A 27028-nucleotide genomic window follows, 5' to 3' on the forward strand; every position below is an offset into this window, starting at 1 on the left:
GATAATGATTTTTATCTTCTTCTTTTAATTTGTAATAATGTATTCTATATTCACATATATAAGACTCCACATTACATAAATCATATATCTGAATATTAGCTAAATGATTTTTTGCTTCTTGATATTCTTTATTATAGACTTCTTGTCTATGATCTATAATATTTTTTCCAAAAAATTCTTTATATAGAATCATCATTATATATAATATCTTATCATAAGCTGTTGTTTTTGTTTCTAATTCTTCTATTATTTGGTTTTCTATTGATGTCATATAATCTCTTATAGTTCCTTTAGTATGAAACCCTATGTAATTCCAAATGTCCCTTCTAGACAATTCACTAAGTTTTGGATTAGTAAAGACTTCTAATAAGAAGGAATTCAACCAGTTTTCAAAAATTTCTTTTTCGTTCTTTTTGCAGTCTAAATCAAGCATTCTTTCTCCTTCCATTTCCTGGATTTTAGGAACGTATTTTGACGGTATTTTTGTATATTTTGAATCTTTATTTATAAACCCTTTTTTAAAAGCATAATTATCAAAACCTGTTTCCCATTTAAATTGAGATTGATTATCCTTAGATGTTCCAGCTTTATTTTTAACTTGTATTGGAATTGCTGGTTCTTCGTCACTTGAATAATCTAAGATATGTTCTTCATTTTCTATATTTTCAGAATTTACTAATTCTTCTTCTATTTGAAATTCCTGTTCCATAATATTATTTTCTTGAGCCATTTTTAATTGTTTAAAAAGCATTGTAACTTCTTCTAATTTTTCTTCAATATTCATAATTTTAGTGGTGGTTTTACTTTTAAATATGTTATATTGATTATATTTTGAAATTTCTCTTCCTTGGGATTCTCTTTTTCCTTATTTCTTTGAAATTTTATGGATGTTAATATTTCAAGCATATCTACTATAGAATTTAATTGTGGGTTAAAAGTATGATATAGATGTGGGGAATCATTTCCATGGTAACATCTTTTAGAAATTCCGTGTGAAAAATAAGTTTTTTCAGGTTTTTAAAGTCCTTCAATAAAACTTATAGTAAATAAAGATTTTGAGAAAAGTCATTTTGTATTGATTTTAAAAATTCGGTGTCGTTACAGTTAACATTAGTTAAAATCATTAATTTTTGATCTATTAATTTTGATAACTTAATTATTTCTTCTCTCAAATCTTCTAATTTACTTTTTTCCATTAGGTGAGGCTTTTCTTTATGAAGAGTTACGATTTTAAGTGAAAAGTGTAACTTTAAGATGTGTGGTTTAAATTTTGCCACGTAATCATATCTTTAAATCTGTACAGATTTAGATCTGTACCATATAATTTCCTATAAGTATATTATTAGGTAAAACCATACAACTAAGATATTTGAATATGGAAGCAAAATTGGCAAAATATCCCAAAGTGAAATTCTGCAACATAGGCTTGTCATGTTTCACTCTGAGAAGTCTTTATTTTTTCTAAATAATAACTGGAATTTGGATGCTTCGGCTAGATTTACACGGTGGACAATTTTTTCCGAATTTATTTATTACGGTATAATTGGAGGTTGTAGGATTTCAATAACAGCCTCAAAGGCAAGATAAATCTAAAACTCACTCAAAAGCACTTTCACATTACACTCAGGTTTCAACCACAAGCCTTGTTGCCAAGACTTGTTAAAATGGGAAAAGGAGGAACGTGATTCTAGCTCATCTCTTCTCCCTCAACAACGCCAAACAATTATAGCCAAAAAACAAAAAGAGAAAAGAAAGCAGGAAATTTCTAAAATAACAAATAAGATGACAGAACCTGGAACCTATAATTATCCCATTTTCCAGGTCATAGCAAAGTTTCTACCTACAGGGATGTTCAAGCCTGTCAACCCTACCATGATTATCTTACTTTCGCCATTATTCTCACCATCCAAGTGCACATGCTGCGACGTACTAACAGTGGCGTTTGTGACACTCATCAATGGCTTTCCATCTATCTCGACTTCAGATATTACTCCGCTTCCATCTAATCCCAGCACAGATATGGCTTCAATGGTGAAACCTTTATCTAAAGCAAACTTGCCCTCTTGGACCTCTGACCAAACTTTCACAGCACCTTGCTTGACAGTGGCCTGGAAATCAACATAAGTTGAGTAGCCATTTCCGAGTTGCATCTCCGGCTGTTCGTCCTCATCAAGGTAAAGGTTCCCTTTAGCTTCTCCTTGTGTTGCCCCTGCCGGGAAGGCGACAATAAGTGTGAAGGGTGTTGTTCTTGCTTCCTTTGATATCATTCCGCCCCGCTGCATTGGAAGAATGGCATTCTGGTATAAATGCACATTTACCACGTGCAGCGGCGCATCAAGGGTGACATAGACTCCATTCTTCGACGAGATAGTGCTTGTCCAATCAAGCAAACTATACCAGCTTCCAGGAGGGAAGAGTGCTTTGACTTGTGTTTTCCCCTGTTCTAGCACTGGAGAGATCATGAGACTGCTTCCTAGCAAGAACTGGGTGCTAAGGCCGTAACACTCGGTGTAAGTCGGAAATGAGAAGAAAAGAGGCCTGGCAATTGGGGCTCCACTGACATGAGCCTCATAGCTCAAGGTGTAGAGATATGGCAATAACTTATACCTTATACCCAAAGCATTTCTTGCAGATTGCGCTACCGACTCCCATTGGTAAAGCTCCTGTCTAGGGGAGTAATAGTTGGCATGATCCCTTGAAAAAGGATAGAAAGCACCAACTTCAATCCACCTATTGCAAAGCTCTTCTGTTGGTTGTGGATAGAATCCACATATATCTGAACCCACCATTGGCACCCCAAATATACCGAAATTGAGCATTGTGGATATTGAGTACCTCAAATTCTCCCATGTTCCTTGATTGTCACCGGTCCAATGCGCAGCGTATTTTCCTGAACCGACATAAGTTGATCGAGACAAAATGAATGGCCTTTTGCCTTGAAGGCCTTGGAGGGCCTTGTGAGTCGCAATGGACTGAGAGAAACCATAAAGACTGTGCGCATCATACTCCAGAACACCATTATAGTGGACTGCACTTGTTGCTATTGTTTTGTAGCCGATTGGAACCTGTGTTCCTGAGGCATTTATCTTATATGGAGGATCGTCCCATCGCGTTTTGGTGATGTTCTTGCAATCCAAGCAGCATATCCATCCAGGCCCTGTACCACTTGGGCATATCTTTCCCTTAGGAATCTTGCACTTTCCAGAGCAGAAATTAGAAGCTTCATTCATGTCAATCCATAGCCCGTCTACAGGAACGAGTTCATGGAAGCGTCGAACCTCATCACCCCACCAAGAAACTGTCTTTGGATTGAGAAAATCAGGAAAATTTACAGCCCCGGGCCAAACCTGAGCCAAGAAAGGTTCACCTTCATACTTGATGAAAACATCATTTGCTAAACCCCTTTGATATACACCATAAGAGGAGTTAACTGCAATTCCGGGATCAATAATGACAATGTATTTCATGCCAATCTTGTGTATTCTGTCCAAAAAGTTTAAGAGTTTCGGACGAGGGTAGTTTACTGGATTGAGAGTGAAGTCCTTGTGCCCATCCATGTGATCATCATCATTCCATATCACATCAAGTGGGATTTGAGCCTTTTTATAATTTTCAACAACATCCTCAACCACGGACAGATTGTGATATCCCCATCTGCATTGATGGAACCCTGTAAAACCAAATGACTGAGAATATCAGTTCAAAAATTGAGATAGAATTTCAAGGTACGGCTTGTATTTTCAACTAGTTCTGGAAGCTTAAGAATCCAATGGAACTGATCCTTATCAATTCATGGAAAAGTAGCAACATGTAATTGAAGCAAAGTGAAAAGATAAATCAACTCAGGCAAATTCTAACTAGAATCGAAATTTTACTTCCTTCGTTTCAAATAATTGTTGCTTTATAAAAAAACTAACTATCTAAACACATTAAGTTAATATACATAGACATTAATTTTTATAATGTACCAAAAAGTAAAATCTTCTATTAATTTAAAATGTAGAGAGTAGAAAGAAAACATAAAAAGATTAAGCATAACCCTTCATGAATAGTTCTTAATTTCTTATGAAAGAGTCCGAATTAACCTAGATATCACATAATCCAAAGTCCAAACTAACCTTTATTCCATGCACATGATTGAAGGGACCATAAGTCAATGAACAGCTAATTTCAACTATGAAGGAAGCATATCATTGAAATGAAAGAAAGATCTTCCTTATGGTCGCATTTAATACATAATGTGAGCATGATATTTCCTTGAGAAAAATGGGCATGGTGATAAACGTGTAAGCAATCATGGTCCTTGAAAAGGACCCAGGGATTGCTTTCATTCATGCATGTTATAAAGGTCAATCTCCTAGTCTCAAAAGTATAGCAAACATTATCAACTTTTTTATATGGTAAAGTTGCGTTTCCAATTTTTTATGTATTACGCTTATCTTTCTGTGTGGGCCTAAAAGGCATTAAATAATTCAACAACTATTATTAGATCCAAAAAAGATCTTTGTCAAGATCCATCTAATACAGTCAGATTCATAATAATAAAATAATGCAGACCTAACAACAAAAAATAATAATTAAGAACAAAAAAATCTCTGAGACAGCATCACACACGTCACAATATCAAGAAAACAGGGGAATTGGGAAAATCATTACTCAGCATTCTCAAAAGCATCATGCATCCGAAATTTATGCTATAAAGTATAAACCCTAAATCTTAGATCAGTTAAGCAACTCACTGTTAATCATATACACATAATCACATTTAAAATTAGATCTTCGACGGCATTATCTAAGCAAAATAACACCTTATCTTTATCCACATCTGATTAGTGTAAGACCATTTTCAGATTCCAAATTCTTCAATTATATAACCGCTAAAAAGGAAATGACATCAAAATTCATTTTATCAGTATCACTAACTCGAGGCATACCATATGGAACAGAACATTAAGAACACGAAGAGCAACCCAATGCACAATATGCTTGTGCGCTAGACAGGGTCTGAAGAAGGACCACCACACACAGTACAATGTAGGCAATCCTTCACATAGTTACATAGTACGCAATGGAACTAGTACACTACGTCATACTAAAAATATTTTATGTGAAAAATATACATATGTCATTCCGGTACGCAGAAGAATTGGTATCCAATACGTTAACTAATTAGTGAATTCATGTAAGTATGATCCTACATTAATAGTTAATTGACTTCATTCCACATCTTGAACCGTAACCTTTGAGATTCACGCAGAAACTAGATAACAGCATAAAGAGTTTTTATTTAAAAAAAAAAAGAAAAGAAAAGCATACCGAAAGCCCAGTAAGGCATTGGAGCAGGTCTGCCAATGAAGGAAGTATACTGATCAACAACATTCAATGGAGAAGGTCCCGAAAAGAAGTAGAAATCGAAGACACCACCAATGACCTTGTAAGTCAAGGACGTCCCTTTATAGAAAACATCCATTCCATTGCTGTTAAGAAGCAAAACGGCGTGCGCCGAAGCAGAACCGCCGTTATTTCTCAGATCCATGTACACCGGATGCGATCCGTACAGATCAGCATTGAGGTTAATGGCAGAAATATCAGTCGTGTACAGCGTGTAAGGATCACTCGGGTACAGCTTAATCCCGTGCGGTTGCGTGTTTTCTCCCAATCCATAAAGAGAAGCGTCTTTCGGAAGTTTTGTTGAAATCTCAAGGTACTGGTCCTTGAACACGAGGGAACTGAAAAGGGAGTTTGTGTCGAAGAGGGTTTCGCCGTTCGACTTCCGTTTCACGGCGAAGGTGAACGGGTTTGAGGTGTAGCTTAACAGAAGCTCGGAGCCAGAGTACTCTGAGACGGTTATGGGGTTCTTGATGGACTTCCTTCCGATGCTTTGTGTTAATGGCGGTGGTTGCTCTCTTGGTAAAAGGTTGTACGGAACCTCCCATCTTGGTTTGGTAGCGTCGGTTATTTGAACCCTCAAACGGTTATCCGTCTCGTGTCTGCCAGAAAAATACAAAGAAAAGAACGAAAACAGTTTGAAAGTTAACGGAAACATGCAAGTAAAAGAGGGAAATGTGAGTGCATTGTGGTTTTACTTTTAGTGGACTCATTAGTGCCAAACTTTCCCACACTGTTTTTGAAAAATAAATAACACCTGTTAAGAACTTACTTGGCGTAGAAACGGAGGAGGGGAATGTCAGGTCCGTAGATTTTGGTTTTCTTGTTAACTTGAAGGAGGCCTATAAGGCCACCGTCAGGGGCCTCTTCAACGGAAATGAGACGGTAGCCTTGGCCGATATTTGTGGCATTAGGCTGAGAAGAAGAAGAAGAGGCCACTGCTACAGAGAGCAGAAGAAGAGTGAAGAAAAGTGAAGGATTGGGAGAAACCATGGCTCACTGACTCACTGTTTAGAGTAATGAGCTGGAAACTAGTACCACGGGGTCCGGTGTATAAATAACCAGCTGGAGAGATAATAGCTGAGAGTAATTAAGAGAGGTGTCTTATACACAAAAAGGAATTTACCTCTCCCTTTTTGTTTTTGCTTCTCGTTTTGTTATTTTTCTGGCGTGGGTTTTTTGTTTTATGTTAAAGTTTGCATGAATATTAGAAATTATTCGTTAACTAATTATATATCAATTCACCATAAAAATAAATATATATTGAATGTATTAGATGAGATTTTTATATATAAATATAAAAAAATTATAATTATTGAATTAAATATACTTAAATAAATAATATACTAATAAAGGATTTATATGCATTTATATTTTATAGACATTAATTCATATAAAAATATATTTATAATCATTGTATTTATGGTATTATTTTTAATTTTATTAAAATATATCTAATAATGTAAGAAATAAGTTGTTTCGACCTGCTTTTTTATTAGTCATAAACATATATATATACATTTTTTGGTATAAAACAATATAAAATCTTTTCTATCTTAAAAGGCATAATTTTCAATCCTAATAAATTATAATATATAACTTTCTATTTTAGTAATATACACGAAAGTATTCAAAGAGCACTGTATCTATGTTTATTTATCCATTAATATCCACTTTGAAATATCCTCCTCAAGTTGGAGCATGCAAGTCTTTAATCTCTAACTTGACTAATATTGCCTCAAACTTTTTTTTTTGACACCAAGAGCTTTAGTAAAAAAGTTGGCCAACTGAGTGTGAGTGAGAACATAAAATGGAAGGAAACGTTGGTGCATGATCTCATCTCGAACAAAATGACGGTCTACTTCAATGTGCTTCTTCATGAAAAACTGAATTTTTAGCAATGGAAAGAGTTGCTCGACTGTTGTAATAGTGACGAATGATGACATGATGAGGCACGTATAGAGAGGAAAGTATATCTCTAATCCATTTCAACTCTTTTGTTGTCTAAGCCATTGAACGATATTCAGCTTCAAATACAAACACTATCTGTTGTTTCTGAATTTTTCGGATAGAACATGAGCCCTAATTTTTCTCTCAAATAGTTAGAGATGAGCGTTGGCGCGAAGCTATGTCCCGAGAAATTCGTGCGCTTCAAATCAATAACACTTGGAAGCTCACAATCCTTCCTCGGAAAAAAAAGCTCATGGATGTAAATGGGTTTATAAAATTAAATACAACTCTGCCGGGACAGCAAAGAGGTCCAAAGCAACATTGATCATTTTGAAAAATAATCAAGTAAAAAGTTTAGATTACAATGAAATGTTTTTCAGTGGTAAAGATGGTAACAATTCGCACAACACTCGCAGTAACAGCAGCTCAGAATTGAAAACTTCACCAGATATATGTCTACAATGCATTTTTTCATGAAGAGCTTAACGAGAATGTTTACATGAAGCTTCTCCCTGGTTCAGGTGCCTCAACAAAGACTGATCTGTAAATTTCAAACATTTTCCTACGGACTACAACAAGTTTCACGTTGTTAGTTTGCAAAATTTTCATTTGCCTTCCATCAATATGGTTTTCATCCATCTTCAAAGGATTATTCTATGTTTAACCTTTGTTACAATAGCATGCAATTGATAGTTTTAGTGTATATTAATAATTTTGTAACTGCAGAAAATAATGATACTGCAATTCAACGTTTCAAAGAGTACTGTATCTATATTTAATTATTTATTAATAAATAAATAATTTAAATAACTAAAATTCACATAATTATAAAAAATAATAAAATTAAAAAATTATATACAAATAATTTTTTAAAAAAAATAGAATCACATTAAAATTTAAAAGTGTTACATTTCTTTATTTTCTCAATCTCTCAATCCTTTAAAAAATATTAGAACGGTAAGGGTCATTTGGATTGTGAAAATATTTTTATTTTAATTTTTTGTTTGCTTTTTTAAAAGTTATTTTTATTTTTAAATTCTCATATTTTAAAAATTGTGATTAGTTTGTCAAAATAGATTTTGTTTCTAAACTAAAGACGAAAATATATTTGATTGATATATTTTTAAAATAAAATTCAAAATTAAAAATAAAAGTTGATACGGTCGTTACAAAAATAATGATATAACTCGGCATTATGTACCATAACTCGGCACTTTACGATATAACTCGGTGTTATACATTATAATCAGACTCAACATATTACATCATGGAATAAAAATATCCGACCAGACATGATCACTTATTAAAACCTAATAATTGCTCTTCAATTCAGATGATCAACAGAATGTAACCGACCATCTTCACCTCACCTATAAAAGTATGATATTTTATCCTCAAATGACACACTAAATTCTCAGTACTAACTTAAGTATTGGAGTGTCTTTTACAGGTACACTCCCCCTTTGTTTATACTTTCCTTGACGTGATATCTCTCTTGACAAAGAGTTCGGATCATCTCAGCTTATAGCTTGGCATTGAAAGCTAAAGCTCAGCGTCAACTTCCCTAGCCGAGGTCACGTCCAGGTTATTCGCGCAAGAACAAGGGTTAATTACGATTTTGCTTTCTAAGGTATAGGTCAAAAATATTTTTTTCTCTAACTTTTTTTGCATACAAAATAGTCCCTAAGATTTAACTTGGTTTTAAATTTTTGCAGCGGAAGCAAAGGTAGAGGTGGATCGTAGACAACTTCTTCTTCTTTCCTTTCTCTTCGCAAGAGCAAAAACACTCTCCTTCTTTTATTTTTATTTTTTTATTTTATAATTTTTTATAGATAATTTAGTCTAAAATTTTAAAATTTAAGTAAAAAAGACGATTTTAAAACTTGGTTTTAAATCTTAGAGACTATTTTATATACAAAAAAGGTTAGAAACAAAAAAAAAATTTAACTTATATTTTATTTTAGGAATCAAAATCATCCTTAACCCTAAAGAAAATATGTATCACTAAATAATAAATATTAAAAACACACTTTATTTTATAAATTATTTAGTTAACTAAAAGATAATTTTATAAATTCATTAGATTTCAATAATTTTTTAAAAATCAATTAATTTTTTGTTAAAAAAATATATTGTGGCACGATAAACTTTTATATTTATACAACAACCTTATTATTGGTATAAGAAAGATGAACTAAAACTAATAACTAATAACTAATATTGAAATTTTACGGTGATATCATTTTTAAATAGATTAATAATAACTAACATTGATTTTTTTTTTAAATTGTATGTTTCGTGCTTCAAATGTTTTTAATATAAAGAGTTTAAGATTTCAAATAGTATTTAAAAGTTATTAATTTATATTTTTAGAATGTTTAATTTAATTTTATATATTTTAATTTTTATTTATTTAGTTTTTAGATTGAGTTTTGTATTAATGGGCTTAGAATTTTTATTATTTTAACCTTATAAGAGGCTATAAATATTAGGAGTGGCATTGGGTAGGGTAGAATAGAGTTTGAATCTAATTCTAGTTTTACCCATGGGTTGAGATTTTTATATAAACTCAATCTCACCCTACCCGCAGGTTGAGAATATTATAACCCTAACTCTATCCGTTCTTAATCTGCGGATACTCGACCCACTCCGCGGGTTACCAAAAAGATGCAACATTATTATATAAATTGATGTTAATTTAAAATAGAATTAACTTCTATATAAAATAAAAATGTATTAAATTATCAATTAATGATCTTTTCTTAGAGGCAAAGAATCTTTTTGCAATTAGTGATAGGCCTTTGATTTAACATCCACTTGAAACATATTTTTATATAAATATATAACATATACATATATATAGGGTGTGAGTTGGTCGGGTAGATCTGCACCCTATCCGACCCACACGAAAACCTTACCCTACTCATTGTGGATCGGGTTGGCAACCCTACCCGTCCCGATTGGGTATCCACAGGTAGGGTGCATATTGCCATCCCTAATAAATACTTCATAAATTATTGTAGTCGTTATTCCGTAATTAGAGGTGTGAAAATTTTGTTTTTGGTTTTGTGATTAAACCATGATGTGGACAAGTAAGGTTGAATGAGTTTATCTCTTGTTGTATCAGAGAATTGAATAGAAGGTTGAGGAGTCCATTCGATTCAATTCCCAAAATATGGCGTGAACAAGTTAGGTTGATGAGTCCCTTTCTTGTTGCGTCAAGAAATTAGGTAAAAAGTAAAATGATTCTCTTTGTATTCAATTTCAATCTATTTCTCTTATTTTCTATTTCAATTTCAATGTATTTTTTATTCCATTTGAACTCTTATCTTCTTGTTTACTTTTCTTGTTCTTTATTTTTTTATTCGATTTCAATTCATATATTTTTGTTCATCATTCTTTATAAACTAAAGACAATTACTTTACGATTTGATTTGGTAAAATTTTTTAAAAAGGTGTTTGTACTCTTGAAAATATAAACATCTTATTTTATTTTTGGTAAATTAAAAAATTCATATGCTTATGCTTTTGGCATCTAAAAATTAAGAGTACTTTTAAAAATATCTAAAAAAAACTTTTAAAAATTGATTTATGCCTATCAAAACTAAAAAATTTAATATAACCTCATTTATTAATTAATATTTAAATTTAATTCTTATATTAATATTTATTATACTATTTTCAAATTTTAAAAGTTATTTTACTGAACCAAAACAAACTCAGGAGCACAAGCATAGGCTTTAACCCCCAATTTTTTTTTAAAAAAATTATTAGTAAATAATATTTATTTTAATATAAATTAAGCCTAACCCAAAAAATATAAGTAAAAAGAATATTTTTTGTAAAAAAAAAAAAAAAAAAGTTAACAAGACCTGTTATTGGATAATGGGCGCTGAACATTAAACACCATAAAAGTATATGACCCAAAAGTTAAAAGAAAATTAAATTGAAGTCAAAACGTCGAAAACTTCTTCTCCCTTAAGTCTTAACTTTCAAACCTTTCTTCTCCTTTGTCACGGTAATATGAAGTACTGAAGTGTGAACGGTAAAGTAATGTAAACAACCATACAAAAACACAAAAAATATACTGTTTTAAAAGAAGGAAAGACAAAAATAAGTAACAAAATTTTTTTTATCAATTTTATTTTTACCACTTATCATTTATGTGATAGTTGAAAAATTAGAACTGAAGAACAGAAATTAAAAATAGATGGCATGATAATACACTAACACAATAGCACACTAATACATGAAACAAAATTAGGGAGATATATTGCGTAATTTTATACTTTTATTAACATTAATTTTATTAAATTTGTTTTTAGTAATAGAGATATATCATACCTAGTATTTAACAAGTAAGAAAAAAAATCAAGAAGACAAGAAAAGGAAAAAGTTTACAGAAGCAAAAGGTTAGTATATTTTTTCTTAATATTTTTAAATTATTAATTTGATTTAAAAATTAAATGTTATAATTTAATTATTATTTTTATTTTTAAAAATATATATTTATAATAAATTTTTGTTATCTTATTCATATTATAATTCAAGTAAAAAGAAATTAGAGCATTTTATAATGAAAAAACAAAACAAAATAAATATAATTTTTAAGAGAAAATTTGTTGATAATAATGTTGATGTTCAAATTAGTCAGCCTTCTAATCTTATTTCATAAGAAGTTTAAGTAAATAAGTGTTCTAATCTTACTCAAAATACACGTCATCCTAAAGTTAAACTAAAGTCCTAAAAATAGAAAAAAATGTTGATATCTCTTTATTAAAAAGGGATTCAGAAAAGAGACGTCCAAGTTGGCAATATCATGTCAATAAACCTGATAAGATTCGTAGAGCATATATAATAGTTAGACCATATCAACCAACAAATATTAGTTATCCACCTTCTGGTAATTATGACAATCATCGTTGACATATTCAATCTTCTTAATTTAAGAAATTTTCAAGTTAGTTAGAATATTCTCCAGAAAAAAATGCTGCTTATTGTTTGCCTTGCTATTTGTTTAATAAATATTATAATGCTCGCAATTGATAAAAAAAAAAGTACATTTTCAGAGTTAGGATTTAGTAATTGGCCAGAAGAAAGTAAATAATGGGGTGAATTGTGCATTTTGTATGTGATGAGGGTTCTGTCCCTAATTTTTCTCATAATTTGTGTGTGAAATACTGTAATGATTTAATGGCCCGGTCTAATTATATATATAAACAAAGTTCTATTTAATAGGCATAGTGATGAAACTATTGCAAATAATTAAGGTGGAAGACAACTATTGATACTATTCGGTGGCTTACATTTTAAGCATGTGCATTTAGAAGTTACGATGAAAGTCTTGAATCTTTGAATATGAGAAATTTTAGTAAGCTATTTAAGTTTTTAGCTTCTTATAATCATTATGTTAATAATATTGTCCTTAAAAATGCTCCTGAAAATACTCAATATATATTTCCTAGTGTTTAAAAAGATGTATTATATATCTTTGCCAGAAAACTGCGTGCAGCAATTCAAAAAAAAATTGGTAATTCTAAATTTTGTATAATTATTAATGAAGTAAGAGATGAGTCTAAGCGATAAAAAATGTTTGTGATTTTGAGATTTGTAGACAAGAATGGTTGTATTCAAGAAAGATTTTTTGGTCTTGTTCATGTTTTTGATACTTGTTCCTTGTCATAATCTTGAAGTTCGTAATCTTAGAATATGATGGAGCTAGTGATATGCGTAGTGAGTGAAATGGATTACAAGCTTTATTTTTAAAAGATTGTCCTTTTGCTTATTGCATCCATTGTTTTGCTCATCGATTATAATTAACACTTATTTCAGCAGTCAAAAAAGTTTGTTAAGTTCATCAATTCTTTTCTAAACTCTTACTAATTGTGAATGTTGTGACTATTTCACCCAAATGTCATGATCAGTTAAGGGTTGCTCAAGCAAATAATATTGCAAATTCAATTGCCAATGATAAGATTGTGACAGGCAGTTGACTTAATCAAATTGGTACGTTACAAAAAACTGAAAATACTATATGGGAGTCTCATTTGAATTCTGTATGCAGTTTGCTATGCATGTTAGATGCTACTTGTAAAGTTCTTGAAAAATACACTGAAGAAAGTAATTTCTCCACTCGCGGTGATGCTAGTGTTGTTTATAATGTTATTACATCTTTTGAATTTGTCTTTATTTTATATTTGATGAGAAATATTTTGGAAGTTAGTTATGATCTTTGCCAAGTTTTGCAACAAAAAAATAAGACATATTGAATGACGTATCTCTGGTTTCTACTACTAAGATGTTAATCCAAAGAATGAGACAGTCAAGTTAGGAGACTTTTATAAAAGAAGTTATATTATTTTGTGAGAATCATGAAGTTGAAGTTCCTAATATGAACATATTGCATATTCTTATAAGAGGTCGAATTCGTAAAATTATTGACCAGATTTTAGGGACCATCATTATCGTGTTAATTTATTTCTTGCTACAATTGAAACGCAATTACAAGAGTTTAATAGAAGATTCAATGATAATATGGTGGAGCTATTTACTTTAAGTTCAATTTTAGATCATAGAGATAATTATAAGTTTTTCAATGTCAACAAAGTATGTGAATTAGTAGAACGGTTTTATCCAGATGACTTTAACGGCTAAAAAAATTTCACATCAGAATGCAAGCTCAACATTATGAACTCGATTTTTCTACTCATGCTAATTTGATAAATTTGTGCACAATCTCTGAGATATGTCAAGGGTTAATGAAGACAGGAAAGTCTTTAACATATTTTTTAATTGACCGTTTGATTCGTTTGGTATTAATTCTTCTTATTTCAACTGCTACAACTAAGAGATCTTTTGCAGCTATGAATATTATGAAGAATAGACTCAGAAATAAATGAAAGATCAATTTCTTGCTAATTGTATTCTGATTTACATTGAAAAAAAGCGAAAGATTTGACACAGATTCTATTATCAATAAATTTTATGATATGAAAAATCATCATCTACTACTTAATCGTACAAAACATCATCAGTAAAAGGTATACATATTTTTTGTAATGCATTTTAGATTATATAATCTTTTATATAGAACTTGTTTTATATTATGTATATTTTTTGCCCCATATTAATTTTCTTAGATCCGTCCCTTGTACCAAACACACTTTTAAAAAAATTTTAATTTAATTTACTAAACATAAATGTTACAACTTTTAAAAATTTATCTTTTAAAAATTAGCTTTTCTAAATCAAGTGCAAATATAATAATTATAAATACATTTTTATATAAATTCAAGAGTATATACCCATTTTGGTCCTCAAAGAATTTTAAACTAGACATTTTAGTCCCCAACTAAAATTAATTACTCGATTGGTCCCTAACAATTAATTCCGTCAGTCACTTAGGTCCTTGGTTTCGTCAACTCTAACGGAAGACAAAATGGTCCCTGAAAACTCTTAACATAGGACAAAATGATCTCTGACAACTCTAATAAGGGACAAAATGATCCCTGATCCCTTTATTCGAAAACGACACTGTTCTTCCCCAATTTGTATCATATCTCGCATAATCCTAACATTCATACTCTCCTTCTTCACCTTCACAATCTTCTTTTCCATCTTTTCCTTCCTCCTCTTTAGCTCCAAGATTAAGCCATGGTGTAATTGTCACACGTGTCGCACCTACCTCAACATGTCATGGACCACACACTTCCTAAATCTTTGTGACTGGTACATCCACCTCCTCTGCACTTCACCCACCAAAAGCATCCACTTGCACGTCTTTGATAACATCACCTCCAACCCTGACAACGTCCGCGACATCCTCAAGACCAAGTTCCACAACTATTCCAAGGGCACGCCTTTCTCCACTCTCCAGCAAGCAATATAGACTGTTAGACATTAGGACATCATGAGAAGATTCTCCTTCGACATCATATGCAAATTCTCATTTGAAATAGACATCGAATGCTTCATTCCTTCTTTCCCAGAGTCCAAGTTGGCAGACAGCTTCGACCTCGCATCCAAGCTATTACAACGAGCAATGTCGCCGTTGCCGCTCATATGGAAACTGAAGCGATTACTGAACATTGGTTCGAAGAAGAAGGTGAAAGACGTTAACAAATCAGACTTGCTGTCTGGATTCATGGGATCCATCGAAGACGACAACTAGTTGAAAGACATAAGCATTAGTTTTCTGAGTATGAATTGGTTGAGAATAAGTTGAAAATTTTTTTTCTTGTGGACATTAAATTTATAGAGTGTGCATTGTGTAGTTTGAAGTTATAGTGTTAGACTGTTAGTGTTATGCGAGATATGATGGAAATGGGAGAGAACAGTGTCGTTTCCGAACAGAGGAGGCCAGGGACCATTTTGTCCCCTGTTAGAGTTGTCAGGGACTATTTTGTCCTCCGTTAGAATTAACGGAGTAAAGGACCTAAGTGACTGACGGAGTTAATTGTTAGGGACCAATCGAGTAATTAATTTTAGTTGGGGACTAAAGTGTCCAGTCTGAAATTCTTTGAGGACCAAAATGGGTATATACTCTAAATTCAATGACCATAAATACATTGCTTATATACTATTTATTAGATATATTTAATCGTAACCATTTAAATCAATCCAATAACTATAAGAATAAATTATAATCAAATTTTATAAATAATATACTAAATTTATCCTTATAGTCAAAATATAAATAAGAATGTAAGAATAAGGTTTTTTATATTTTAACAAATTTTAATTATTTCATTGAAAAGGCGTAATATATTATTTTAGTATTTAATGTTTAGATAAGTTTTAATTTTATCCCTTATATTTATACCTTTTTATTTTTTTTTAAATTACTCAAAAGTATCTCGCTTAAAGCGAGAATTTTTTTTTACAATTTTTAAAATTATTTTAAATGGAATCTCGCTAGTAGTAAGAAGGGAGTTTTTTTTTTAAATAATACCCCAAATAGGTCCCCAAGAAATTTACTATCAGACAGTTTTATCTCCCACAAAATTTAACTAAGATTTCGACTCTGAGGTTTTAAGATATCCACCAGATACGTCCCCAAAACCGTTTGATCCGGTTAAAGTGGTGACGTGTCAGGTTAACTACGACATGTCACCTCCAAGACATTTTGGTCCCCATCCACGCTGGACAAAACGACGTCGTATTGGAACCAGGGGCAAAACGACGTCGTTTTGGGAAGGACAAATTCGTCCCCACTTAGACAGAGAATGCAAACGGCGCCATTATCATGTGTGGGACCTATTTGGCTTATAATAGTATCTTAGGGGACCTATTTGACCTATAATTCGTGATGTTAAAAGAAGCTATATTTACTTCAACGCAAACCTTAAAAACACATTGACATTGGTATGTTCATTTATCAAAATGGTAACATAAACCTGAGAACCCAAACATGTTAACCAAATAAATATTTGGCCTCAATAACAACACAATCCAAATCAAGTCAAAAGAAGGTTCATTTTCTTCAACATAAACTAAACGAAATCATTCTAAACAACATAAAGTCTTCTTCCTCTAACATAACAAAAGGTGGTAATATAACTAAGACAACAACTTTTACATTAATTTTTAGAAGCATCAATTCTTGAAAGACTGGTTCAACCCTGGTGTTGGAATGAATTTGAACAACTTAGATACTGTGCCACTGGTTGCAGCTGATATTGTCTCAACACTAACACTCCCCGAATTCTTGGCCCTAATTACTGTCTCCTTTGGACGTCTAAAAGAAAGCTGAGCTTGGAATCAACAGTATTGTTATCACCATGTTTCACACAGAGTTCAACTGCTTACATTAAGCCACTTACAAGGGGCATACCTTTGGATTGTAAGTGGCTTAATGTAAGCAGTTGAACTCTGTGTGAAACATGGTGATAACAATACTGTTGATTCCAAGCTCAGCTTTCTTTTAGACGTCCAAAGGAGACAGTAATTAGGGCCAAGAATTCGGGGAGTGTTAGTGCTGAGACAATATCAGCTGCAACCAGTGGCACAGTATCTAAGTTGTTCAAATTCATTCCAACACCAGGGTTGAAACAGTCTTTTAAGAAATGATGCTTCTAAAAATTAATGTGAAAGTTGTTGTCTTAGTTATGTTACTACCTTTTATTATATTGGAGGAAGAAGACTTTATGTTGTTTAAAATGGTTTCATTTAGTTTATGTTGAAAAAAATAAACCTTCTTTTGACTTGATTTGGTTGTGTTGCTATTGAAGTCAAATATTTGTGTGGTTAACATGTTTGGGTTCTCAGGTTTATGTTACCATTTGATAAATGAACAGACTAATGTCAATGTGTTTTTAAGATTTGTGTTGAAGTAAATATAGCTTCTTTTAACATTATGAATTATAGGTCAAATAGGTCCCCTAAGATACTATTATAAGACAAATAGGTCCCCCCACATGAAAACGCGCCGTTTGCATTCTCTGTCTAAGTGGGGACGAATTTGTCCTCCCCGAAACGACGTCGTTTTGCCCCTGGTTCTAATACGACGTCGTTTTGTCCAGCGTGGATGGGGACCAAAATGTCCTGGAGGTGACATGTCGCAGTTAACCTGACACGTCACCACTTTAACCGGATCAATCGGTTTTGGGGACGTATCTGGTGGATATCTGAGAACTTCAGGGTCGAAATCTCAATTAAATTTTGTGGGGGACAAAACTGTCGGATGGTAAATTTCTTGGGGACCTATTTGGGGTATTACTCTTTTTTTTTTAGTTTAAAAAATTACATCGCCATGAACAAGAAGAGTTTTTGTTTTTTGTTTTTAAATAAAATAGATAATTCGAAAGGAATGACATGATATTTTCAGACTTCATATATTGTGAGAAACTCAGTCTATCAGATTGAATTGACCAAATCAGTTTCTTGTTCATACGAAATATCAATAATTTAATATTATTTCAAATAAAATCTTACTGATTTATGATTTTTGTAGTTAAAAAATTAATTTTTTGTCCCTATATAAAGAAATTAATCTCACACAACCAAAGCACATTCATTCACTTTCTTCTACCTTTACGTTTCTAAAGTTGTAATTTCTTTTAAAGTTTTCAGAATGTAAGAGTATTAGAATTGAGAAATATTTTTGTGAAAGTAATAGAAGCTAATGTGTGTTTATTAGTATATTTTGAAAGTGAAATTATACCATATATAAATGAGGGTATGAAATTTATTTGTGCGAGTCCAATATCTTTTATTATTCCTTACACAATGTTATTTGTAGAGCTATAAAGTGGATTATGTCAATATCTATACGGTAATTTTTTAAAGAGAGTCAGTAGTATTTTATAAAGCCAACCCATGTTAGTTTTCGGTGGCGTAATACAATTTCGAGTAATGAATGTAACCGATGAAGCCATCATGCTAAAGATGTTAATGATTTATCGACGGAAGTTGGCTATTAGTCACAAAGCGGATGAATCTTTCTTAAATGAAGAGGGCAACACATACTAGGAAGAAAACAATAATGACAACAAAGAAGAGTTCTTATCCAACAATGACATATTGGGAGGAAATGATGAAGGGAACGACATCACCAAACGGAAGTTCAGGCTGCAATAAACACAGTAGCAACTAGCAATGCAACATCCCTTCGGTGTGCCATCTTTTATGCGTGCTTTGGATCTCAAAGCTATGAACGTACCCGAATTTTCTGAGTTGGCAGACTTAGGTATGTCACCATATCATTTTTGTTATGACAATGTCACTCTCAATTTTCAAATTTTGGTTATACATTTTAATTTTATATGTTGAATAATTTAAAATATATTTGTTTAAAGTATATCTTTAATGGATTTAGTTAAGTTACTAGTTAAAGTGTGTTTTAAAAAAGTTGATTATTTCAAAACGATAAATTTCGATGATTTTGAGAGCACTTTTTAATAAGATTATTTTGTACTAAAGATAAAGAAAAAAAATAACTGACATTGTTTTGCTTGCTATTGTCATTCCTTCGACCAAATATTATACAAATCATTGAAAATTTAACAATATAGACACAACGAGATTTTTGATGATCATGAGATGCTTAGTGGTGCTGAATACATTGTTGTCCTTAGACATAGAGTCTGCAGTTATTGTAACTTCTAGGTAACTGGACTTTCATGTCGCCACGTTTTTGCATCTTGTGCCAATCTGCATCTAGATTGGTGAGTTTATGTTCATGATGTTTATAAGATAGGCAAAATTCGTAGAGTTTACCAGGCCAAGTTTGTATCAGTTGGGGACCCAAGCACATGGTCAGCTGACACCAAACCACGGTTGATCCCTAATCCTGCACTCAGGCGGGACGGTAAAGGTCGACAAAAATCAACCCAATATTTGAACGAAATAGATGCTCGTCAGATGCGTGGTCCACGATGATAAAACCTTTGTAGGGGGTAAGGGACATAGCCGAAGTCAATGTCCTCATCGTGCCGGGTCAAGTTCGGATGGATTAGGTCCAGCTCCATTGTTAGTTATGTTATGGTTTTCTGAAAGTCAATATGTTTGTAGAGTTTATATGATTAATTCAGATATTAAGTTTGTGTTTGATGTATTATAGTATTAAAGTATTATAAAAGTTGCATTTGAGAGGCGAATTCAAACGGTTAATTATGAAAAAATACATCAAGAAATATACATAATAGTTGATACCAAAGAGTTCAGAACACAAAAAATTCACATAAAAACATGCACATCATAGTTGCTACCTAAGAGTACGTTACACTAAAAAATTACATGAAGTTCAAATTTTTTTCCTTTTTCCTAGCCAATTTAGTCTGCAGATAACAAATTTCTTTCCATTCTTAAGCATTTTCATGAAAGGCGATGGACAGAGTTTATCTAATGGTGTTACATGAGTCTGAAGAAAATACGCTACCGCCTTATCAGTTGCCGCTTGCATCACCGCATGGAGAGTCATCATCATCATTACCATCGTCGTTGTCACCCATGATTGCATCCTTAGATCTCTCCTCATCCTATTCTTCTATGTTGCTAGATGTGTCTTTTTCACACATTTATCAGGCTTGTATGTTCAAACGTGTATTGGTTTTCTCATGCGTATAGCCGAAGCCACCGTCAGGAAAACTACTCCTAAAATCCGTAGGCACTCACGTAGGAGACTTGCCAGCATTGCTAGGAACACCACGAGCATGGGGATCTAGTGACATATTTGAGCTATTGGTTCATCAACAGCAACCCTGTCACCAGGCCCTGTTCCCACCAAAACATAACACATGGCGGTAAATTAACAAGAACTATTAAAAATAATTCGATCATCTCACCTATAATATAATACAAGAGGCAAGTTAGCATACTCTTCAAGAATTTTGCCAGGGTTCCATCAGCAACAGATTCAGCCAAAGGAGGGACCACAACATCAAAATTATCTCCTTCATTACAAATATAAACAACATTAGATGTGGTAAAATAAGAGCATTTAAGGAGGGGGAAAAATAAAAGCAAAAGCAAAAAACAAAACTGGATACTTAAAAAAACAAAGCATTAAGACCTGCATTAAAAAACTCTTTCTTTCACAAAAAAGGACCATGTTGGTCCTAGACATTAGATTCTCCCAAATTCCTTGAGATATGCCCAATTGACACAGTGCACAGAAACAAAACTACTCAAATGTTATATTAAGTAATGTACTTTAGGGTAAGAGAATAAGTGGCTAATGAGTTTTGAAGAGTTAGGAGACTCTAGAATTATTCATAACCACTGCAATATAGTATTCACTAAATAAGTTTTATCATATCCCCCCTCCTCCAAAGAATACTCTTCTTTACAGGTGTAGTTACCCACCACGAATAAAAGAAGCACAAACTATAGATGCAACTTAAATGAGAGAAACTAATAATCATATAATCTCACCACTGTCTGATGAAAATGGACGCCTCCATGTTTGCATGGTAGCCTTTGACAAAAAACCTCCCTACATATCAACAAGTTAATCAGGACAGTTTCTATAACTATGAGAGGAAGGAAGCAGGAGAAAATAATCAAGTAAATGAACATTAAGATGTAAGACAAATACTTGAAACATGTTTTAGGAATAATAATCTGGCATGCATGAACAACATACAAGAAAGGGATGAATAAAACCAAGGAAAGCAAGGAAATTATTCCAGAGGCAGATTTACCATCACTCATAAGGAAAAATTAAGGCAATTTTGGTGTTGAAAAACAATACCACACCTTCATCTTACAGAAATATTTTTTTAATTGTCATTTTTTCCTATTCTGAAAAAGTTTGTTCTGATAGGAAACAGAAAAATTTCAAATTATTTTATTTTCATCCTAGCCTTTTTCTCTGTTCCTCATTAGCTGCTTCAAGATCTGACTTAAGAAGACTATTGTACAGCTGTAGATTCATATTGTACTCATCTAATCCTTTGTACATGTCATGATATAAATTTGCCTGCAAAACTCAACAGTTTCAAAAAAAAATAAAAAAATAAATAACAATGAGGGAATCCCTAGGAATCAAATAACTGACTAGCAGTATTAAATCAATTGAGGAATAACCCAAGAGAGAAATATTTTTGCCTGATAGACTAGTTTATCAATGACTATCTTTTCTAGAATATAGCACAGTATTACCCCATTCGCTCGGTAGCTGATTTCTTGTCCTGAATTCGCTCAAGCTCAGCTGATTTCTCTTTACAAACTTTCTCAGCTGCATTCCTTGCTTCCTTTTCTTCTCGAACAATTATCTGCTTCCTGGTTTCAAATCCAAGAAAACTTAGGCCATTAAGCAAGAGGGGAAAAAATAGACTCTTCAATTGGGATATTCAACTAGGCATTCTTACCAACTTATCTGATTCTTCCTTTGCAATTCTCTCTTCTAAATCAGAGATTCTCTTGTTCAATTCCTCCATCATATTCTTCAACGCAATCTCTGAGAAAAACATGAGTATAAAACTCTTTTGTTATCTGGTTTGATTACAGAGTATACTAAATAGGATTTACCTGCTCTCAAAATTAGCAATGAAGCATCAATGGAAGGGCCCCTGGACGAAGAAGGGAGTGGCGCCAGAGATAGCGGCAGCGAAGGGGTTAGGAGATAGCAGCGACGGAAGGGAGCGGCAGCGGAGGGAGCATCCATGGAGGATTTGCGACGGCAAGTGATCGGAGGGAGTCACTGCCAGAGAGAGTTACTGCAGAAGGAGGGTTAGGGGTGTCGGAAGAGGGATTGCCGGCGGAGGCATTGCGAGCGCGACGACATTTTTCGCGGAGTGCCGTGGTACTTCGTGGAGTACTGGGCTTCTTCGGAGTACTGTCGTTGCCGGTGATCAGAGTGCTAGAGTTTTTCGTGGGTGAGGCATAATGAATATTGAATAGATGGCTTAGGGTGAGTTCATTGAATGAGTTAATGTTTGAAGGAGTTCTCTGAAAGAACTTAGGGGTCTTTGAACGAGTTAGGGCTTAGGCACAGTGAAGGGTTATCTGAAAGAGCTTAGGGATACGCACGAAGGGTACGCGCAAGTTTGAAAATTTTTTGTAGGGAACCTTTTGGTCACGCTTTTGAAGCGTGCCAAAAGACTTGTAGAAAACGGCCACGCTTTAAAAACGTTACAATAATAAAACTCTGTTGCCACGTTTTAAAAGCGTGCCAATTTCTCTCTATGACTACGCTTTTTAAGTGTGGCAAAAAAACGTGGCCAAATGTCGGATTAGTTGCCACCTTTATAAAAGCGTGGCCATTGACTCCTTTTACCACGCTTTTGAAGCATAGAAAAAAAGTAGCAAAATCTCAATTCAATCGCCACCCTCATAAAAGCGTAGCCACTAACCAAAAGCGTGACAAAAAAAAGCGTGATCATAGACCATTTTTTTTGTAGTGTTTATAAAAAAAATTTGTCTTTTACCCGCGCTTATGCGGGGGCTTTTTGCTAGTTTAATTATTAAGTTTGATTATATTGTTTATGAAATTTAATTATTAAAAGTAAATATCGGTGATTCTCGTATTTCTATACGAGTAGCATACTAATGCTTAATTTTTTGTCTAATCAGTAACATGGTTGATTTCTCTTTTCACGCATATGTTGTAAAATGGAAAGAGTAGTATGTATATACAGGTTATTTTCTTTTATGAATTTATTATCTAATTTCATGTTAACTTTCACGAAAGCAACCAAACAATTTATTTATATATGGTTCACCAAAAAACAAAACAATTTATTATTAAAATGATTTTGATCTCACCGTTTTTCACAATATTGTAATTGTTGTTGTTTCCAGTTCGGCCTGGAGAGGGAAGGGGTCACCGGATCCATGTGATTATGTGGGGATCAAGGCAAGTTCTCACTGTCGGTGATCACCTGGTCCCTCACGAGTATGGTTATTTTGTTTATTTTCTCTCTCTGTGGGTCCACGTTGCGATTAGATCAGCGATTTGTTCTTGCTGTGGCTATCAAGAATTCAGAGTATCCTATGGAAAATTGGAAATCATATCAAGCGATGTAGCGGATAAGTTCCAGTGTGACGCTGTGTTGCCATTTACGCAAAGCAGACGCCGTTTTGGGGTCGCGTAGTGAATAGAAAATGGAGCCGTGATTCTCGGCAGGATCCAATCCTTGTCTAAACCCCAGGTAGATCTTGGAGACTTCTGTCTGACCACATTCACATGCGTGTTTCAATTACAGTATGCAAATAAGGGTTTTTATCAATATAAAATTACTAATTTTATTTTAATAAAAATTTAGCTGCTATTAGAGCTTGTTTGGTACCTGTTCCATGATCCTCAATCTTCGGTCAGTGGACTAATACCTCGGTCAGTTAGCTAATGTTACCAAAACTTAAATAAATGGTCTACTATACAAACTGCCATCTAAGATCTCAGACTTAATAAAAAGTCTCAAAAGAGTTAGTTAGTTGGTTTCACAGGAAGACCATAAATAACGACATTAAGTCCAGTCAAAAGCGGCAGACAGAAAAACAAGAATCAAAGCATCACACAAAAAGATTAAGTTTACTTTTCACTTCAAAGATATAGCACTGAATTAGTGTTGGAATTCTTTTTGTAGGTCTCATGTTCGAAGCCGCGTTCTGAGGAACACTCATCCTTGCTGATCGAGAGGCTTGAAAGACCTACAGACAACATAAACTGGTTTATAGCACGGATGAGTATTTTTGACAGAATATTTGGTGCCCACCGTGGAACCAGAATTTTTTGAATAATCCCACGCCGATTTTTTCTCACTTTCTTGCATAACCATGGCCGACGATGCCGTACCCAGGGACGGTTCTAGGTGTAAGAGTGTAGGCAAGCGCCCCATTACAATTTAGAATTCTTTTTAGTAGTATATGATAATAATATTTATTTGTTCCAATTAAATTATTGATTTTGATCTCGTAATAATATTTTACTCAACTTTTGAAATTTAATATTCAATTTGAGAATTTTATATTAGATGTGTTATGATAATCAATTCTCAAATTTAAATTAAATTAGTATTCTTTCTTAAAAATCGACTTGAAAGAATATTATTTATCTTTTGGTGTTTCTTCTTTTGAAATTAGTTTTAGTTTTTCCTGTGATAATTGCATTAATTGAAAGAACTTTCTAAACTATAAATATCATCAAGACCAAATTATATGGAATGTGAATTTTAAATGATTGATATATGTAGAAAAAAAGATATTTCAATTGTATTATTGAAAAAAATATTATTCCATCTTTCTAAAATATAAAACTTAAAAAAATAGAATTCTAAATTATATGTTATTATTTAAATTAGTGTTTTAGTATTTTGATTTGATAATTAAATATTTTGAAGATTAAGCAGACTTTATAACAACAAAATATAATTAAAATAATAATAATAGTTATGTTATGTTTTCATAAAAAATAACTATTCGTAAGAATATATATTTAAATACAAAATATATATTAAAAATAAATTAAATAATACATGTATTTATACATAAATATATAATAAATATTTGGTAGCTAACTTTTTATGTACATATAATATTTTTTATAAAATTTATTATCATATTATATATACTCTGCCCCCACTATCGAAATTTTTTGGAACCGTCATTGGCCGTACCTCCACCTCCTCTCCCCCACCCATGACGAGTTAGTGGCCATGAATATTGCCCTTCAAGCCGAAGTCAAGAAAATGGCCTACCTTTTAGCTGACAGAGCTAACGGAAGCAAAGATGACGGTGGCAGGAAGAATGCTGACAAGGAAAATCATGATCATGAGGACCAGTCAGAAACAAACACAACAAATAATGAATGTTCAAAAATCAACAAGAAGAGAATAAACCCTTTCTCTGAAAAAATAAAGAACTTCCAAATGCCGAAAAATTTCACACTACCAACCACCCTTTTCGAATCTATGATGTTTTTGAATGGTGCATCTGATCCAATTTTATGTCGTTCATTTCCGACCTTTTTGGACGGAGCGGCTTTATAATGGTTTTCTAGTCTCCCTGCAGGTTCAATTTCGCGGCTTCAAAGATTTATGTTCATGATTCTGATTTTCTGAGCACCATCAAACAGGGACAACATGAAAGTTTAAAGGATTACATGACGAGGTTTGCCAAAGTAGCAATGAAGATCACCGACCTCAGTCTTGACATACACCTGCATGCATTGAAAAGCGGCTTGCATATGAGGAGATTTCATGACATTATTGCCATCACTAAACCCCAAATTTAGAGATAAAACATCAGGACAAATAGAAATTGAAGAGCTGAGGGAGGCCCGGAAAACAAGAAAACAAACATCGCAAACACCACGGAGAGAGGAAGACAGACACGGCAAGCCAACATAGTCATGCAAACAGAGAAGACCTTTCAAGCTGACACCAAAGTTTGACTCCTACACCAAATTCTACATAAAAAGAGAAGACATAATCAAAGAAATTCTCCACAGTAAGCTCATAAAGCCGCCGAGCAAAGCTGGAACCTATCAAGATCAGAAATATGTGGACAAAAATAAACATTGCGCATTCCATCAGAAATATGGCTATACCATTGATGAATGAGTAGTAGCTAAAGACTTATTGGAAAGATTGGCAAGATAGGGTTTGCTGGATAAGTATGTTAGAAGCAGAAGCCAGAAAGAAATGACAAGCACAACCATAGACCAACTGAACTATAATCCAGCTCTCAAAGACAAAGGAACTTGGCACGGAACAGCAGAGTTTCCCACATCAAAGGGAATCATTAATTATATTTTGGGAGGCTTTGCAGGAGGAGGAATGACTAATTCCGCTAGGAACCGAAGTTACCAAACCATGTTGACCATGGAAGGATCTTCCTAAGGGACACACGCTTCACTCCGACCTGAACGAATTTCTTTCGACGCGTTCGATCTTAAATCACAGTGTCCGAACTTGGAAGACCCTATGGTGATCTCCACTTCTTAGGACACATCAGGTGGAACTTTCCACATTGATCAAGGAAAGGTGAAGGCTATCAAAGAATGAGAGCTGCAAAACAAAATATCTGAATTGAGATCATTCCTTGGGTTGGCTAACTACTATCGGAAGTTTATCAAGGGGTACTCCGCCAAGGCTGCAATATTAACTGATCTTCTCAAGAATAATCAATCTTGGTAATGGTCAAAGGAGTGTCAAAAGGCATTTGATAAGTTGAAGACTGCTATCACAGAAGGACCAGTACTAACATTGTCTGACTACTTAAAGATGTTGGAAGTCCACACTGATGCTTC

At 33.2% G+C, this 27028-nt stretch overlaps 1 protein-coding gene across 1 annotated transcript; it reads right to left on the reverse strand.

Annotated features, from left to right (window-relative positions):
- Positions 1 to 1485: 1485 nt before the first annotated feature.
- Positions 1486 to 6432, reverse strand: LOC130982621 (alpha-xylosidase 1). Its single transcript, XM_057906662.1, has 3 exons — positions 6161 to 6432; positions 5317 to 5990; positions 1486 to 3670 (listed from the first exon to the last, which is right to left on the reverse strand). Exons 1-3 carry the CDS (start codon positions 6379 to 6381, stop codon positions 1806 to 1808), a joined length of 2760 nt encoding a protein of 919 aa, XP_057762645.1. The 5' UTR covers positions 6382 to 6432; the 3' UTR covers positions 1486 to 1805.
- Between the last annotated feature and the right edge of the window lie 20596 nt (positions 6433 to 27028).

This window comes from Arachis stenosperma, chromosome 5, assembly GCF_014773155.1.
Source record: "Arachis stenosperma cultivar V10309 chromosome 5, arast.V10309.gnm1.PFL2, whole genome shotgun sequence".
NCBI lineage: Eukaryota > Viridiplantae > Streptophyta > Magnoliopsida > Fabales > Fabaceae > Arachis > Arachis stenosperma.

What these genes read in the sequence shown, in the direction of transcription:
- LOC130982621 (XM_057906662.1), bottom strand. Translation starts at nt 6,381, where the DNA reads ATGGTTTCTCCCAATCCTTCACTTTTCTTCACTCTTCTTCTGCTCTCT. An exon ending in CTCCTCCGTTTCTACGCCAA is followed by an intron (nt 5,991 to 6,160) that starts GTAAGTTCTTAA and finishes TTTTTCTGGCAG; the next exon opens with ACACGAGACGGATAACCGTT. An exon ending in AATGCCTTACTGGGCTTTCG is followed by an intron (nt 3,671 to 5,316) that starts GTATGCTTTTCT and finishes TTGGTTTTACAG; the next exon opens with GGTTCCATCAATGCAGATGG.